Here is a 15612-nt window from a genome sequence, read left to right on the forward strand (position 1 = left end):
GTGTCTTCGGTCCAGGATGCAGGTGGCCCCGAGAGAGGAAAGGTCCCGCTCGGGAGACCAGGGAACGGCCTGTGCCTGCAGCCTGAAGCACGAGATTCTTACCCTGAGCGGCTGCCCACCGTGGCTACACTGGGGGTCAAGGTACTCCGGTGGGTGTGAGGCAGGAGCAACTTTCAGTGGCCACATCCTTGACCTTGAGGGTCCTCTCATTAAGGCCTGGGGGTTGGGGAGCTGTATCTGGTTTCCTATCACCCAGCGTCCGGGGAGAAGACCCCGCTCCATGAACTCTGCCTCTGGCCCTCCCGCCTTGTAGTAACCAGCCAAGGTTGCCTTCATCAAAATGCACACAGGTCCCGTTTAATGAGCCCCGAGGGACAATGTCCCAGCTGCCCTTGCAAGAATAGGAAGGAGGAAGGTCTGTACCCTGCTGCTCCTGGGGATGGCCGCCGAGGGGCGGAGGACCAGGAAGGGTCTCAGCTGGCCCTAGCTCTGGGTGATCCCCGTGACGGGGCTGTTCTGGATGAAGGCCCGAGCACACCTGTGCGTCCTCAGGCCACAGGGGAGGGATCAGAGCAGGGCTGGGGTCGGGGTGGGAGCTGCCCTGGGAGCTCCTCAGCAGGGCAGCTGGTTAAAGGTTGGCAGAGGCCCTGGAGAGTCTTCCGCGGGCGTCTTTCTGCCTCCTCCTTTACACACACTTCCACTCTGACCCCGGGAGGGCCCCTCAGCCTGCAGTCTCTGTGCTCAGGGCTTTAGCCACCTTTCCCGAGATGCGGTGCCCGCCTGTAGCCTTCATCCCACCCCCGGCTCCCTCTGCACTGCCCAGCACCTCCCATTCGAGCTGCTCAGCAGGTCCGGGTCTCCGTGAGGCCAACAGCCGGGGCACAGGTGTCTCCGTTGAGGCCTTCACAAAGTGCAGGAGGTAGTGGGGAGGGCCGGGTGGCCCTCCTGCCTCCCCCTGCTGGGCCCTTCCCTGGCCGCCGCTCCCGTGGAGTTGCCAGGTGGAAGCCTCGGGTCCTGGTCAGTGATACTGGCTCTGGCCCTCCAGTTCCAGCCCTTCCTGGAACTGGGCGGAGCCCAGCTCCTGTGCAAAGCCCCTCACACCATTCTCCTCTTCGTCCTCCTCCTGCTGTCTGTTCATGGTGCCGTAGGTGTGCCGAGCTGGGGAGGAGGCAGGGGACAGGTTCATCTCCGGCTCCTGCAGCACAGTGGCCACGTACATCTGCTTGGGACAGAGGGGAGAAAGGGGTGAGGGCACACCTGGGGCCAGGCCCTGGGCACACCCTCACACTCATGCCCTGCCTCGAGAGCCTCTGCCCCTCTTGAGCCACGAATCCTTCCTTCCCCTGCAGCAGCCCGAGGTCTGACCGTTCGGCCTGCCGAGTGCTCTCGATCATTCAAAGGGCAACTCGGACTCCAAGGGTGAGTCCGTGCAGGCCTCCTAGCCCCTAGCCCCCTGCTCCTTCAACAAGGTTCCAATCATTCTTGCTTCCAGTCAGGCTGAACCCGGGGGCAGATGATGCAAGCCTCCCCGATCTGGGGTCTGGAGAGACCCTCATCCCTGAGCTAGTGCTTTTCTTAGTACAGCCTAACAAGTGCAGCCACACCTCCCCTGGGGTGTGTCATTGGCTGGCCGAGGTCTTGGCCATGGCACCTGTCATATCCAGGAATGGTCCCGGAATGCCTGGAAGAGCAGCGGAATAGAAAACCAGGAAGTACTAGGGACAGAGTTCTTTGTCCTCCTTCCAATGGCTTTTACACCAACTCCTTATTTTGAAAACAGGGGATTATGGGATAGAATTAACTCTTTCCTGTAGGAATTCATGTCAGTGAAACCAGAGCAGAGTCCTGGTTGATGAGGGAACACTTTTCTTCCGGAAGAATCTAGATATTTGCAGCATTCCAAAGTTACACCCCATATAAACCTTCTGGTTGTAAACCTAAGGGACAAAATGGTAACTGAACAACAGAGGGGCCGCTGTCATCCCGCTTATCTGGGAGTCACCAGCATCCTTTGTGGGGAAAAAAGGGGATAGTCTGTGTCTCCTGGTGTAGGCACAGCACCGCCTGCCATGTGTTTTGCCCCTAGGGCTGAATCAGAATCTCTCCAGCCTTTGGACTAAACTTCCAGTTTTCAGGGAATACACAGGGTAGTGGAACCTGCTGCCAGACATCACGAAGAAATAGCCAGAAAAACCCAGAAGGTGGGGGCTTTTGCAGGACCACTGGCTGGGTCTCTCTGACAGGCAATAAACACACGCAGGGACCAGACACATCCAGCACAGAGCCCAGACTGGATCTTGGTCTGGATATGCTTGGTGAAAGATATTTCTGGAACACTTAGGGTGACTCGAGTATGGGCTGCGTATTTGAAGACATAGAAACTTATGTGTGTGGAAAGATAGAGATTGTTAACTAAAAATGCAGATTATGAAATGGTATGAACAGTATCATTTCATTTTAGCAAAAATTATATATATATACCCGAGAGAACTGACAGTAAGTTATCAATAGTCATCTCTGGGTGGTGGAATTATGAACTTTTTATTTTCTTGGTTTTGCTTCTCTGTTTTTTTTCCCCATAATTATCTGCAGTGTTCAGATATGACTGTGGTTGTCATGAAAGATTAAGAAAATCAATTCCAGTGATTTTCTTTTTTTTTTTTTTTAAAGCTCAAGCTTCAGAATTCAACTTCAAACTTTGTACTACCACTGCCTTTCTCAGTAATGCTCTGGGGTCTCAATTAGTTGACCGTGTTGAACCTCAGTTTCCCCATGTGTAAAAGAAGGACAAAGACCCCCTACTGTGTGGGCCTATCCTATCCTAAGGATTAGGAACTGAGAATGGCAAAGTCAGGTTCCTAAGAAGATTCCAGACGGGTCGTCTTGCCAGGGCCCCTGGGGAGAGATGCTACCTCAAGAGAGGCCCCTGCTCTGATGGGGACTTTCCAACATGGGTGTCCCTTCTCCCCATCACCTCCTGCAGGAAATCTGCCCGTCTGGAGGGTTTTTCCCCCCCGGGAGGTGAGGCTGAGCCTCTGCTCTGTGCGCCGGGCTGGGCATGTCCACCACTGCTGGGTCTGTGCATTTTCCCCAGCTCTGCGGCGACCCAAGAGCCCCGACTCCACCCACCAATCTGGGCCCTGCTGCCCACTCCGCATTTCCAGCACGCCGAAAACTGTCTTCCGGTGCCCACACGCTCCAGATTCTCTCTTCCGGGCCTTGGCACAGGCTGATCCTCTTCCTTGAATGCTCTTCCCCCACATCCTAGTCCACCTAGCAACCCCTCCTCCCACATCCCTAGAGTCGGATTAGATGTTCCCTCCTTGGGGAAGCCTTCCCTGAGGGCTCAGGCTGGCTGGGGCCCCTTCTTCCGTGCTCCTGCAAGGCGCCCTGGCGTCGGGGTACCCAGCTCAGAGCAGACATCGGTGGCGCCGCATCCACACTGGAGGCAGGGCTGTGGGCGAGCGCTCGGGCCGCTCCAGGCTGAGCCACGGCGAGGGAGCCAACAGGCCAGCCTGCCAGGCCCCCTCGTTCTGACTTGGCCTTGTTTCTTCACACGCTGAGGGGCTCGCTCGTGCGGCGCTGCCGCTGCCTTACCCTTCAGTGCAGGCCTCCAATCGCTCCTGCCGCTCGGGGCGCGCCGCTCGGCCTGGCATCTGTGCCCTTGGAGGCGGCCTTCGGTCCTGAGGCCGAGCCCCAGCACGTCCCTGTGTCTATATGACTGATCTCGCTGTGGCTGGGCCCGCCCTGACCTTTCTCTTCCTCTTTGAGTTCCTTTTAGAGTATGTCTGGCCTCTTCTGTCTTCCCATTCCTTCAGCCACGGCCACGGCAGCAATTTGACCTGGGCCAAGTCCTGCTGGGTCAGGGGAAGGAGCCCAGGGGCCCTCACCTCCTCCCCAGTCCCCGGGGTGGGCACTCAATGCCGGTGCCCCCCCCACACTGCGGCTGGAGTAGCCCACTCCTGCAGGTACCCACCCCCCTGACCTGTCCCCCAGGGGGAAGGCAGTGACTCACAAGGGAGGTGGGCGTAGAGGACGTGCTGCTCGGCTCCATGTCGAACACCGTCTCCATCTCCTCCTCGGGCTGCAGGAGTGGGGGAGAGATGTGGAGGGTCACGGAATGGGGGTGTCCACCCTCGGCTCCCTCCCTCCCCAGATCTGCACCTGGGCCTCTGGCTCCCCTGGCGCTCAACGCCGTCTTCTGTTTTCCCAGACCTGCAGAGAGAGGCCCGGGATGCTGGTGGCCCTTTGGAATGTTCCATCCCCAAGAACCACACTGGGGGGAAGTAAGGAGAGGTGGGGTTGGGATTCAAATATGAGCCTGCTTGGACTCTCGGAAAGGCCTTGACTTCAACTGTCTCTTCTTTCCTGCCCAGGGTTCCCTTCTCTCTGGGACCAGTCCGACGTCACGGTCTAGAGCCCCTGCTGTCTCCCTTCTCTGGAGTGGACCCATGGGCCACCAAACCACATGGCATTGTTGGATGGGGAAGACAGAGCTGGAGGCATGGTCCAGTCTCGTTCATTATGGCTCTCGAGCCAGGGATGAAGGCAGGGCTGGACAGAGAGGGCCGTGGGGGTCTAAGCCCAGGGCCACCAGACGCAATGCCACTCAAAGTAAAAGGATCCTCTTCCAAGAGGCTCCCTCCTTTGACTCAGCAGGATACCAGAACTTTAAATTAACTTCCTTTTCTTTATGTACCTTCATTTTAAAAGGACACAATTTATTATTATAGACAGAAAACCCGCATTCGTTGACATAAGCAGAAATAATAGATAAATGTGAACCAAGAGAAAAATGGGTAACCGTGAAAATTAAAAAAAAGGAAAAAAGTTTTAGTCCCCAGAAATCATTCCAGCACGGCCACAGAGTCATGCCACGTTGGGAAATGCCCACGGAGGGCACACAGCATTGTCGGCATGGATCTCAGCAGGCAGGGACTATCTCCCTTCTCTAACTATGGGGTCGCGCTCCAGGGGCTAAGAGCCAAAGGAATCCTGGGGCCCCGAGAGCCAGGCCTCAAGGTCAATAGCCTGGGCTTCCTGAAGGTGTGATAACTTACCCACCTCCCTCCCCAGGGCATCATCCTTCTCCGCAGCCATCCTTCCCCACCGCCCACCCCATCTTCTCTGCCTCAAGCATCCACCGGTGCTTACAGCTCAGCTCGGTGGCTGGACAGGCTTGCACCGAAGGAGAGAAGCGCTAGCGGCCCGCTGTTTGGAGGAGGTGCTGGGTGGGGAGGGGAGGGGAGGAGACGACAGCTGTCTTTTAAATGTCCCCACTGCACAAGGGGGACGGTGCCTGGGCCATGCAAGGGAGCCTTTCATATCTGGTGCCTGGGGTACAGAGGTCAGGAGGTAGCCTAGAGCCGTGGCTCGGTGTGAGGGGGCAGGGGGCAGCGAGAACACATGGAGGAAAGGAAGGGTAACTCACCTCATAGTCAGATACCCCCTGGAGCTTCCCCAGAAGGGTGCTTAGGAAAGCGATGACCATGGAAAAGATGAGCGTGGACAGGGAGAAGAAGGTGATGGTGTGGAGTGTACCTGCCGAGGAGAAGAACAGGCGTGCGTGGGGTTTGGTGCTTGAGGCCCGGAGCCGTGGGCAGAAGTCTGCCAGCAGAGACGCCGGGTCCCATGGGGCCCCCCTCAGCACCTCTGTGGGGGCTCTGAGTCCAAGGCAGAGAAGCCCCTGCCCCAGTCCTGCTCCTAACACCTGCAGTCGCTGCCCCTGACAGTGACCTCGTCCCTTGTGCTATGGGACCAGCTTGGAATTCGGCCTCTTATGGATTCTGTGACAGAATTTAATTGCCTTAAGTATCCAGTCCACTCAAATGCCCAGGACATGCATCCTTCTCAACCTGTCAGTTTACATACGTCGTCCCAGGTCACAGTTCTGGGAAGTCACTCCAGGTCACTCATTCATGCTGCTGCCCCCAAACACGGTCTCTGAGCCACGCCAGTCCCTGCGAGCTCCTGCACAGCCCTCACCTGTGCTAGTGGCACTGAAGAGCTATCCAGAATTCAAGTCACTTACATGTCACTCGGGGACATTTGGTGACTTTTTTATGATGCCAGTTTTCTACTGAGGTAAAGATTAAAGGCTAGCCGTCAGAGGCTAGCCCGTAAGGACGCTTGCTGCTCGTTGTGTTTCTGTAAGAGCGAAAATGGCCAAGAGCTTCGGGATCCCACCACGGAGAGCTGACGGAAGCGGGTGGAATTCACTCAAGGCCTGTGCTCACACAGGATGTCGGTAACACCGGAAAATCCCACAGAACGCTATGGTGAGGGAAGAGACTCAGGATACACGACGGGACGCTATGACGTGGAAATGACGGTTTTGAAAATTAAGAATAGACAGGGGCGCCTGGGTGGCTCAGTGGGTTAAAGCCTCTGCCTTTAGCTCAGGTCGTGATCTCAGGGTCCTGGGATCGAGCCCCGCATCGGGCTCTCTGCTCAGTGGGGAGCCTGCTTCTCCCTCTGTCTCTGCCTGCCTCTCTGCCTACTTGTGATCTCTGTCTGTCCAATAAATAAATAAAATATAAAAAAAAAAGAAAGAAAATTAAGAATAGACCAGTAAGCCCCCTCCTGCTCCGGCCTCTCCCCCAGGCTGTGTGCACAGAATGAGGTCCGAGCGACAGACGGCAGGCTTGGGGGCGAAGATGGGGTTTTCAGATCTCGATAATAAACGTCTATGGTCTTTTATACTTAGGAGAAAAATGATTTTTAAAAAACTGAGGTTCGCTAGGTGGCGGGGGAAGGCTAGGGGGTTAAGAAACGGGGAGACGGTGACAGATGGAGGGTGCACAGAAGTGGAGGCGAGCGGAGCGGTTTCCAGCTGCCGCCGTGACAGCAGACGAAGAAAATACGAAGAAAATATGGTTTCCCTTCTCCGCTCCGCTGAGGAGCTCAAGGTGCAGGGTCCCTGAGGGAAGGCGGGTGTGGGGACAAGGCAGGAGGCGGTGCGGTGGCAGAGAGGTTAGTGTGAGCCTCTTCCCTCAGAGGGGACTGCTCGTGTGTGGTCCACGGGGACAGGGACAGCAGCTCTCTGTGGCCAAGAGCAGGATCTGCCACTGGGGCAGACCCCGAATCCTCCTCCAGGTTTTAGGCACTCTGGAAGACCTGGCATTTCACCAGATCCCGGGGGGAATGTCACCAGAATCAGGCCCCACGGTTAACATTATATTCCTGCCCGCCCTGAGTTAGAATGAAGGAAAGCGGTGCTTCCCGCTTGGAGGGTCCTCAACCCAAGTGCACACCATCTGGACCACGCTGGTCCGCGCCCTCCCCTCGGCTGCGGAGGTCTGCAGGGACTGAGGTCCAACCCCTAACTGAGGCCTGGAGGAGCCCCCGGGGACGGGGGCTGCAGCCGTGAGCAGGCTTGCTCGTCCCGGGCCTTCTCTGCTTGCCCAGAGCACAGGTGCTGCCGAGGGCCTCCTGCGGAGGCGGGAAGCGGACGGGGGCAGGAAGGCCGGTGGGCCTGGTACCCACCTAACCGCAGGACAGAGAAGAAGAGCATCCAGAACAGCCCCAGGAGCGGTGCGAAAATGGCCTGGTAGACGGCAGTCATGTGGATCTGCTCGTTGAGCTTGGTGGGCGCGTAGGAGTAGTACATGTTGTAGCGGTCGGTGACATGCTTCATGCACAGGTAGAGCAGCCCTGCGGGGCGGGGGGCGGGGGTGCGGGAGGGCACACGTGCTCAGCTGCTGCTTCCAAGGCCGGGCCCCCCCAGGCCACAGAAGCCAGATTCAGGTCTGTCTGGGTAGTGAGGGCCACGGATAGGTTGTGGGAGCCCCGTGGTGCTGACCTCCGGGACCCCCGTTTCCCTTGAGCCCCCAGGAGTCTATTCTGTCCGCTGGGTGAAGGGTCACTCCGTCACCAAGCGTCGCGCGTGAGTGGCCATCCCACCTCCCCTGACCCTCCCCGGCCCTTCCCTGCTCTGCTCACAGTCTGTCCCCGGCCTTCTCGTGCTCTGAGGTTGGGGGGCTCAACCCCTCCTCCCGGCCTGAGGGTGCGCAGCCCCGGGGGCGCCCGAGGGGAGACTCACCGAAAGGGACGATGACAGGGCAGGTGACGCTGTAGGCGATCGCCACGCTGAAGACGCTCATCATCCACGCGTACTCGCGCCCGTACTGGAAGTCGATGGCCTGGCTCTGGGGCGGGGAGCGGGGGTCACTGGAGGCGGCCTGGTCCCCTTGGCTCTGCTCCGTCTGCAGCTCCTTGTCGACCCCAGGGGAGCTGCCCGGTGGCTCAGGCCTGGAGGCGGCTCCCTGCCAACCCCAGCCCACCTCGCCTCTCACCTCGGGTCCCTCGCCGCCCTGGTAGGCTCCCGTCATGATCCCCCCCCACCAAGGGAAAGGCTGTGTGCCGGCATGAGCCCGGCCCCCACCTTTCTGATGTGGACTCTCTCTGGCTCCGACCTGGAGAAGAAGAGGCGGGTGCTATACAGGAAGAGGGACCCCAGGCGCAACAGCTCCATGCCCGTGCCCAGCAGAGCCGCTGTGATCACATAGTTGACGAAGAAGGCGCCGTTGTCCGGCAGGAACACACACCTGGCCGTGTGGATGATGGAAGAGGGCATAGAAGCCGGAGGGAGGAGGAGAGGGCCGGGACATTGGGAGAGGGGTGGAGGGTGGGGGTGGAGGGGGGAGGGGTGGAGGGTGGGGATGGAGGGGGGAGAGGTGGTGGGTGGGGATGGAGGGGGGAGGGGTGGTGGGTGGGGATGGAGGGGGGAGGGGTGGAGGGTGGGGAAGGAGGGGGGAGGGGTGGTGGGTGGGGATGGAGGGGGGAGGGGTGGTGGGTGGGGATGGAGGGGAGAGTTGGTGGTGGGTGGGGATGGAGGGGGGAGGGGTGGTGGGTGGGGATGGAGGGGGGAGGGGTGGAGGGTGGGGGTGGAGGGTGGGGATGGAGGGGGGAGGGGTTGAGAGGTGGGGATTGGGGTAGAGATGGGGAGAAGGTGGTGATGGTGAGGCGATGGAGGGTAGGGGTAGGGGTAGTGATGGGGAGAGGGGCAGAAGGTGAGAGTGGAGATGGCGAGAGTAAGCTTGGGATACATGTGCCCCCAGCCCAGTTCAGGTTAATGCACACCCTTCTGAGCAAGGATGGGGCTGGTCTACGTCAAGTGTGGGTGTGTTGGGAAACACACTCTGGCTTGATCTAAAGTAGGGGTATGGACCAGGACCCACAGACCCCAGAGAGTCCGTGGGGAGAAGCTTGAGGGTCTGTGACCTTGGATGTGAACAAATGAAGAAAACATGTGTCTTGACATTCACGAGCCTCTAACTGTAATGCACCACCTCTTTCTACTAAGAACATGGGCAGGGTGCCTGGGTGGCTCAGTGGGTTAAGCCTCTGCCTTCAGCTCAGGTCATGATCCCGGGGTCCTGGGATGGAGCCCTGCATCAGGCTCTCTGCTCAGAAGGGAGCCTGCTTCCCCCTTTCTCTCTGCCTGCCTCTCTGCCTACTTGTGATCTGTCAAGTCAATAAATAAAATCTTAAAAAAAAAAAAAAGAACATGGGCAACAAACCACAGCAATGTCAACTATGGCTGTGACCCAGTCACCAGTTGAAATCAGATATTTTCTGGGGGCGCCTGGGTGGCTCAGTTGGTTAAGTGTCTGCCTTCAGCTCAGGTCATGATTCCAGGGTTTTGGGATCCAGCCCTGCATCGCATCGGGCTCCCTGCCCAGCGGGAGGCCTGCTTCTCTTCTCCCTTTCTCCACGGCTCCTGCTCTCTCTGTATCTCTCTCTCTCTCAAATAAATAAAAAAATCTTAAAGATATTTTCATAGCCCAGTACAGTTGGTAGCGGTATCTGATAATACCCTTGTACTTACATACCATCAGTTCAAAATGATGGTAGTTATTAAACACGCAGCTAAATTAGACACGCTAACTTTACATGATGGAAATGTTCCTGTCCTCCAGTGTGTACTTGACACAGCTGGCCAGCTTCAGCTAGGAGTCACTCAGTCACCTGAGTGGGTGGCCATGCTGCCTGTCCTCACACTGGTGACCCAGGCATCTCTGTCACCTGTCATGTGTCCCCATCTACATAATTCCATCAGGTTCTTTGAAAGGAGAAATCTGTGAGCTCCCTGAATACACGTCAGAATGCCTTCAAAACCTATTCTTTCCGGATGGCATCAAAGTTGAGTCATGGACCTATAACTCTATTCTCCCTCAAACATGAACTGCAGCGAAGTCACTGACCCAACCGAAGATGAACTCATTCCTCTTAAAAAAAAAAAAAAAAAGGGTCCAGCTGCCCGGGTGGCTCGGTGGGTTAAGCCTCTGCCTTCGGCTCAGGTCATGGTCTCAGGGTCCTGGGATCAGGCCCCAGGTCAGGCTCTCTGCTTGACAGGGAGCCTGCTTCCTCCTCTCTCCCTCTGCCTGCCTCTCTGCCTACTTGTGATCTCCGTCTGTCAAATAAATAAATAAAATCTTTAAAAAAAAAAAAAAAAAGAGTCCAACATAACATAAGTAGAATTAAACTGCAGAGATCTTAGAGAATTCTGGTCCTTGCCCTATAAAGCCAGCTGTGAAAGCCTGTGTGTCATTTGCACCATTACACCTTTGAAAACTGGAATTTGCGGTATTTGTAAGCTAAAAACAAGACAAAATCAAAATTGGCTGATGTCCAACATGACACGCGTGTTGCTTTGTCAAAGATCCTGCCTCCCACCCAACGGAATGTTCTGCTGGCTAAGCAGTCTCGGCATTCATGCTTCTGAAATAATAAAATGTAACTTTGGCTCGCAGGTATGTAAAATGCATTGTCCTCTTATTAAATGTGCTAGTAAGGATTTTATTACAAATGTACTTTTAAAAATATTTTGAGGGGCGCCTGGGTGGCTCAGTGGGTTAAGCCTCTGCCTTCGGCTCAGGTCATGATCTCAGGGTCCTCGGATCGAGGCCCGCATTGGGCTCTCTGCTCAGTGGGGAGCCTGCTTCCCTCCCTTTCTCTCTCTGCCTGCCGCTTTGCCTGCTTGTGATCTTTTCTCTCTCTGTCAAATGAATAAATAAAATCTTTTTTAAAAAATGCTGATAACAATATTGCGGCATAATTGGTTTTCTTTGTAATGCAGGTATTCTGTGCATTTAAAGAAATCGATTCAGAGTAAACGGGCAAAATCTGAATGAGCCCCGTGGGGTTTAACTCCCTGCGACCGGAGGGGGAGCTGGATGAAAGGTACACAGACAGTGTGGGGGCAACTTCCTATAAATTTACTATTATTGCCAAAACTTCATTCGGAGAAGAGATCCTTGAGCTTTCCCAGATTGCCAAATGGGTTCCAGGCCCGGGAAAGGTTAAGAGGCTTCTTCATGACAGTCTTTGTGTACAGTCACCTCTACCAGTATGAGCAAATGAAGAAGACACGTGTCTACCTAGCGTGGGCCCACGGGAGCCCCAGGGGACATGGGGGCACGCCTGGGGCACGCGCTCTCGTACTCACTGGAACCTGATGGACGCCTGCTCCAGGTAGTAGATGTCAAAGAGCCACCGGAAAAAGACATCCAAACTAGAAGCAAGAACAAGGTAGGCCCTTGAGTTAAGATATCGGTGAGCTGAGTCTTGGGGTTCAGTCTCTCTTGGCCTGGCTTGCTTCCCTCTGTCCTCCCTGACTCAATCCCTAGAGACTCTGGCATTCTAGTGGTCCAGTGGGTCAGCCCATACTGCCTCTCCGCCTTCTTCATGCTGGGCCACCCCTGCCCCGAACCCTCTGGCCTCTCATTTCAAAGCTGCCTCTTCTAGCAAACTTTCACCAGCCATTTCCCCGGCTGTGCTCTCTCCCTCTTCTGGATTTCCAGCACACGGGGCTGCGTTTTTCCCACCTCGGGCTATCAGTGAGCTGACAGGCTCGGCTTGTTGCCCCCGCTGAATGATAAGCTCTTTGAAGGCAGAGTTCATGGCTGACCCCTTAAAGTTCATAGGCTACCTGGCTCATGCTAGGCTCAGTGACTGTCACTTGAGAAACAGATTTGTAGTGAGGTATCTGGTATCTGAGAGAGGAGGTTCCAACTCTAGGGAGAGCCTGTCTGAGGGGGGAGGGATGCTTGGAGGGGAGGTACCTGGTCAGTCCCATAGAGGGCAGAATAATCACCATGAACACCAGAAAGATGTAACACTTGTTCACGATGATCAGATTCTGGCTTGATCTAGAAGGGAACAAAGAAACATGTGATAAGAACCAGAGGCCTAATAACTATAGAATGCATGGAAAGACAGAGACAGCTACCTAGCCTCAAAAATGGGTTGGACAGCGCCTACCAATGCCAACCCCACAGATCGCTGGGAGCTGGGCGGCCACTGGGAGCAGCAGCACCAACCAGTCAGGTCAGCCTTGGGTACGGGACGGACAGGAAGGGCACACAGGTGTTGCGTGCTTTGTGTCTTTGTCAGAGGGACATTACCACTGATGCCCAGGATCCCTGCAGTGTCTCAGGAATCCACATAAGCCATATCCTTGGCCAGAGAAAAGACCAGTAAGTGTTTCTGTTACGACCAACCTCATGGCTTACTGCCTGGTCGGATGGCAGGAACTTCTGGTGCAGGAAATCACTTTCAAAACCCACACAGCTGGGGCGCCTGGGTGGCTCAGGTCATGGTCTCAGGGTCCTGAGATCAAGTCCCGCATCAGGCTCTCTGCTCAGGGAGCCTGCTTCCCCCTCTCTCTGTGCCTGCCTCTCTGCCTACTTGTGATCTCTCTCTGTCAAATAAATAAATAAAATCTTAAAAAAAAAAAACAAAAAAAAAACAAAAAACCACACAGCCTTCAGGCAAAAGAGGTTCACCTGTCCCAGGATGTAGTAAATACTTTCCACTCAATTGGCTGCCACCATAGAACGGGGAGAGCTAACCCATTAGGGCCATTAGGGCTAAAGCTCCCATCGTTTAAAATGTGGGTGCTGGGGGTGCCTGGGTGGCTCAGTCCATTGAACGTCTGCCTTCAGCTTAGGTCATGATCCCAGGGTCCTGAGAGAGTCCTGCATCTGGAGCCTGCTTCTCCCTCTGCCCCTCCCCCTGCTCATGCTCTCTCTCTCAAATAAATAAAATCTTTAAATAAAATGTGGCTGCTACATGGGCTACATGGGTCCGTAGTCAGGTTGAGTTCCTGGGCTCCTCTGTGGCGTTCTTCTGCTCTCTCCTCCTCACCCTGGGCGTCCTGCCTGCAGTTCCGAGCTGCCTATCTCTGCTCACAGCTCCCTCCCTTCGGTGCGTAGCTGGGGGCTGAGGGAGCAGCCCAAGGGGCACATGCCTGAGACAGCGGCCCCATCTCAGCGTTCCTGAAGCCAGAGACCCAGAGACAACTCAGTCCCCTCTTTAAAACACACACACACACACACACACACACACACACACACACACACACACGTATATATGTATGTATATGTATACATCTTGGTCTTTTGGGATAGTGTTGGGCATCGAAGCCATCCCACGTCAGTTCAATTCCTTAGGCCGGATGGGAGACCCCGACACCAGGCTGGTGGGAGAGTGGGCAGGGGAAGGGGCTGGGGCTGGGGCAGAGAGCGGGCAGGGAGAGGAGGCCCCCATCTCACCTGGTCCAGTGGGCCTCTAGGAAGGCAGAAAAGTAGACAATCAGAGGCAATATCACTGTAAATGCCCAGAGCATCAGGGAGGGGAAGAACTGGGTTATGACTGGGCTCTGTGGGGAGCGGAGAAGGGCAGAGAGACATCAGTGTGAGCGGCGACCCTTCCCCTTCCAGGCCACCCCTGCTTCTCCTACACCTCCCGCCTCTTCCCCCTGAGCTGAGTCCCACAGCAGGTTTGGTTTCCCTGAGGCTGTGCAGTGGACGTGGCCTTCTTCATCAACCTTGCTGGCCAGGGGTCTGCTTGGCTGGGGTGGGCAGAGGCTGGCACCCCAAGGCCAAGCAGTGCCCTCATGGGGCATGGGGTCTTCTCCGCTGAGGTCCCTGCAGGGGCAGCCTGGGCCTTCCCTGGGGACTTCGCCCTCAGGCCAGAGCCAGCTGCTGTCACTGACATCTCACAGCTCCGGGAGAAGACAGTCCCTTCACCGTGATGTGGTGTGAAAGGTGGTGGAGAGGTGGGGAGCTGCGGTGCCCTCTGGGGCCTGCTGTGAAGCTGACAAGGGGGGTCAGAAGCAAGCAGCAGAGGTGGTGTGGCTTGACTGTGTGTGTGCATGTGTGTGTGTGTGTGTGTGTGTGTGTGTGTGTGTGTGTCGGAGCTAGGGATGGGGATAATATGGAAGAGGAGGCCTTCCAGGCACGTTAGAACAGCCTATAGGATTTGGAAATGGGCCAGTCCAGCTCCTCTGCAGCCCCCTGTCGGGGAGAAGCCGCCTCTAACTTCAGGGCTGGCTCCCCTAGGCCCAGCGATCCCAGCCCGGAGGGGTTGTGTCTGGAAGCGAGGGAGGCGGACGTCCCGCTTCTCTGGGACAGCTGTGTTGGGACTGACCTCACTCTTCCCCACCCCCGACCCTCTCCCTCAAACAAGGGACCCCCAGCTCTAGAGACCGTGGGGAGAACAGAGCTGTCACACTGGCCACACCCTCTGCTGCACCCTTTGTACCCCCAGCTGGCCTCAGGGGACCCAATCTAAAGAAGCCCTCCAAGCCCCCTCTGGCCTAGACTACCCATCCCCCCACCTCTCCCCAGAGCCTGCCTGCGACCCCCACCCCCACTCTCCTTCCTCTCCAGCTCCAGCCCCTCAGATGGGCAATGACCTGCACATTCACCCCTTTAGAACAAAGTCAAGTCCAGCCACCATGGGCTCCGCCGCCACCCCCGCCATGTTGGTGGTGCATGGGAGCCGTGTTCCAGGGGGGCCCCCATCCCATCCTCGCCTGAGTCCTTCTCTCATCTCCCTGGGGCCCCCACGCCTGGCCCAAGCAGAGGCGGCACCTGCAGCTTCTCAATGGGGCGGGTGACGTTGTACATGTCGATGGTGTTGATGATGATGGCAGGCGTGGTGAGGAAGAAGAAGAGGAAGAAGAGGAAGGTGTTGATTGCGATAAAGCGGGCCCACCAATGGAAGCGGCGGACGGACAGGTGTTTCCTGGGGGGAGGGATGGAGGAGGGAGACGTGCTTAGGACCTCAGGTCCCCGCCCTTCAATGGGGCCCGGGGTGGGGGGGGTCCTGCATGTCAGTGGGAGACCCAGGCTGCCCTGGTCTAACTCAGCCCCTGGGGACCACCAGACCTGCATGCACACTGGGCCCTGGGTCTTCCCCCTCATTCACACCCTTTGTCAAGGCCCTGGTGGTGGGCTGGGTTTGGGGGTCGGCAGAGGCTGCGGTGCTCAGGAAGGACCAGCCCCATAGGAGAACAGACCCCATTCCTTTCCCACCCTGTTCCCTTCTTCAGTCTCAGAGGAGCTGGAAGGAGAGGGGAGGGGCAGCGGGGGCTTACCAAATGATGTCTTTAGGGTGCGGGGCCAGGGCGACCCTCCAGCGGTAGGATTTGACAATGGTGCTCACAGAGGACTGCTGGGGGGGCACGCCACAATGGATGTACTTGTAATCTTCTCGGATGCTGTGGAGACGGGGGAGGAGACAGAGGTCTGGGGCTGAGGACGACAGGCTTAGGAGGGGTCTCATGCCGGGGTCCTACAGATGGCCCCACTTCCTGGGGATTCT

The 15612-nt window shown here is 56.6% G+C and overlaps 1 protein-coding gene across 5 annotated transcripts in view; it reads right to left on the bottom strand.

Moving 5' to 3' along the window:
* Nucleotides 1-335: 335 nt before the first annotated feature.
* The window catches only part of TMEM63C (transmembrane protein 63C), a 69917-nt gene continuing 54640 nt past the window's right edge, over nucleotides 336-15612 (bottom strand). For 2 of the 5 annotated variants that reach the window (XM_032344833.1, XM_032344837.1), the window contains 11 exons: nucleotides 15386-15508; nucleotides 14880-15033; nucleotides 13557-13663; nucleotides 12066-12152; nucleotides 11450-11515; nucleotides 8384-8546; nucleotides 8042-8147; nucleotides 7486-7653; nucleotides 5432-5541; nucleotides 4016-4084; nucleotides 336-1222 (listed from right to left, as the gene is read on the bottom strand). In XM_032344833.1, coding sequence (XP_032200724.1) covers nucleotides 1019-1222; nucleotides 4016-4084; nucleotides 5432-5541; nucleotides 7486-7653; nucleotides 8042-8147; nucleotides 8384-8546; nucleotides 11450-11515; nucleotides 12066-12152; nucleotides 13557-13663; nucleotides 14880-15033; nucleotides 15386-15508 — 1357 coding nt within the window. In that variant the 3' untranslated portion in view covers nucleotides 336-1018. Of the gene's footprint in view, nucleotides 1223-3597; nucleotides 3843-4015; nucleotides 4085-4164; nucleotides 4216-5431; nucleotides 5542-7485; nucleotides 7654-8041; nucleotides 8148-8383; nucleotides 8547-11449; nucleotides 11516-12065; nucleotides 12153-13556; nucleotides 13664-14879; nucleotides 15034-15385; nucleotides 15509-15612 lie in introns of those variants that run through there. The other 3 variants (XM_032344834.1, XM_032344835.1, XM_032344836.1) reach the window with 3 other exon arrangements.

Source organism: Mustela erminea, chromosome 5 (genome assembly GCF_009829155.1).
Source record: "Mustela erminea isolate mMusErm1 chromosome 5, mMusErm1.Pri, whole genome shotgun sequence".
Classification (NCBI taxonomy): domain Eukaryota; kingdom Metazoa; phylum Chordata; class Mammalia; order Carnivora; family Mustelidae; genus Mustela; species Mustela erminea.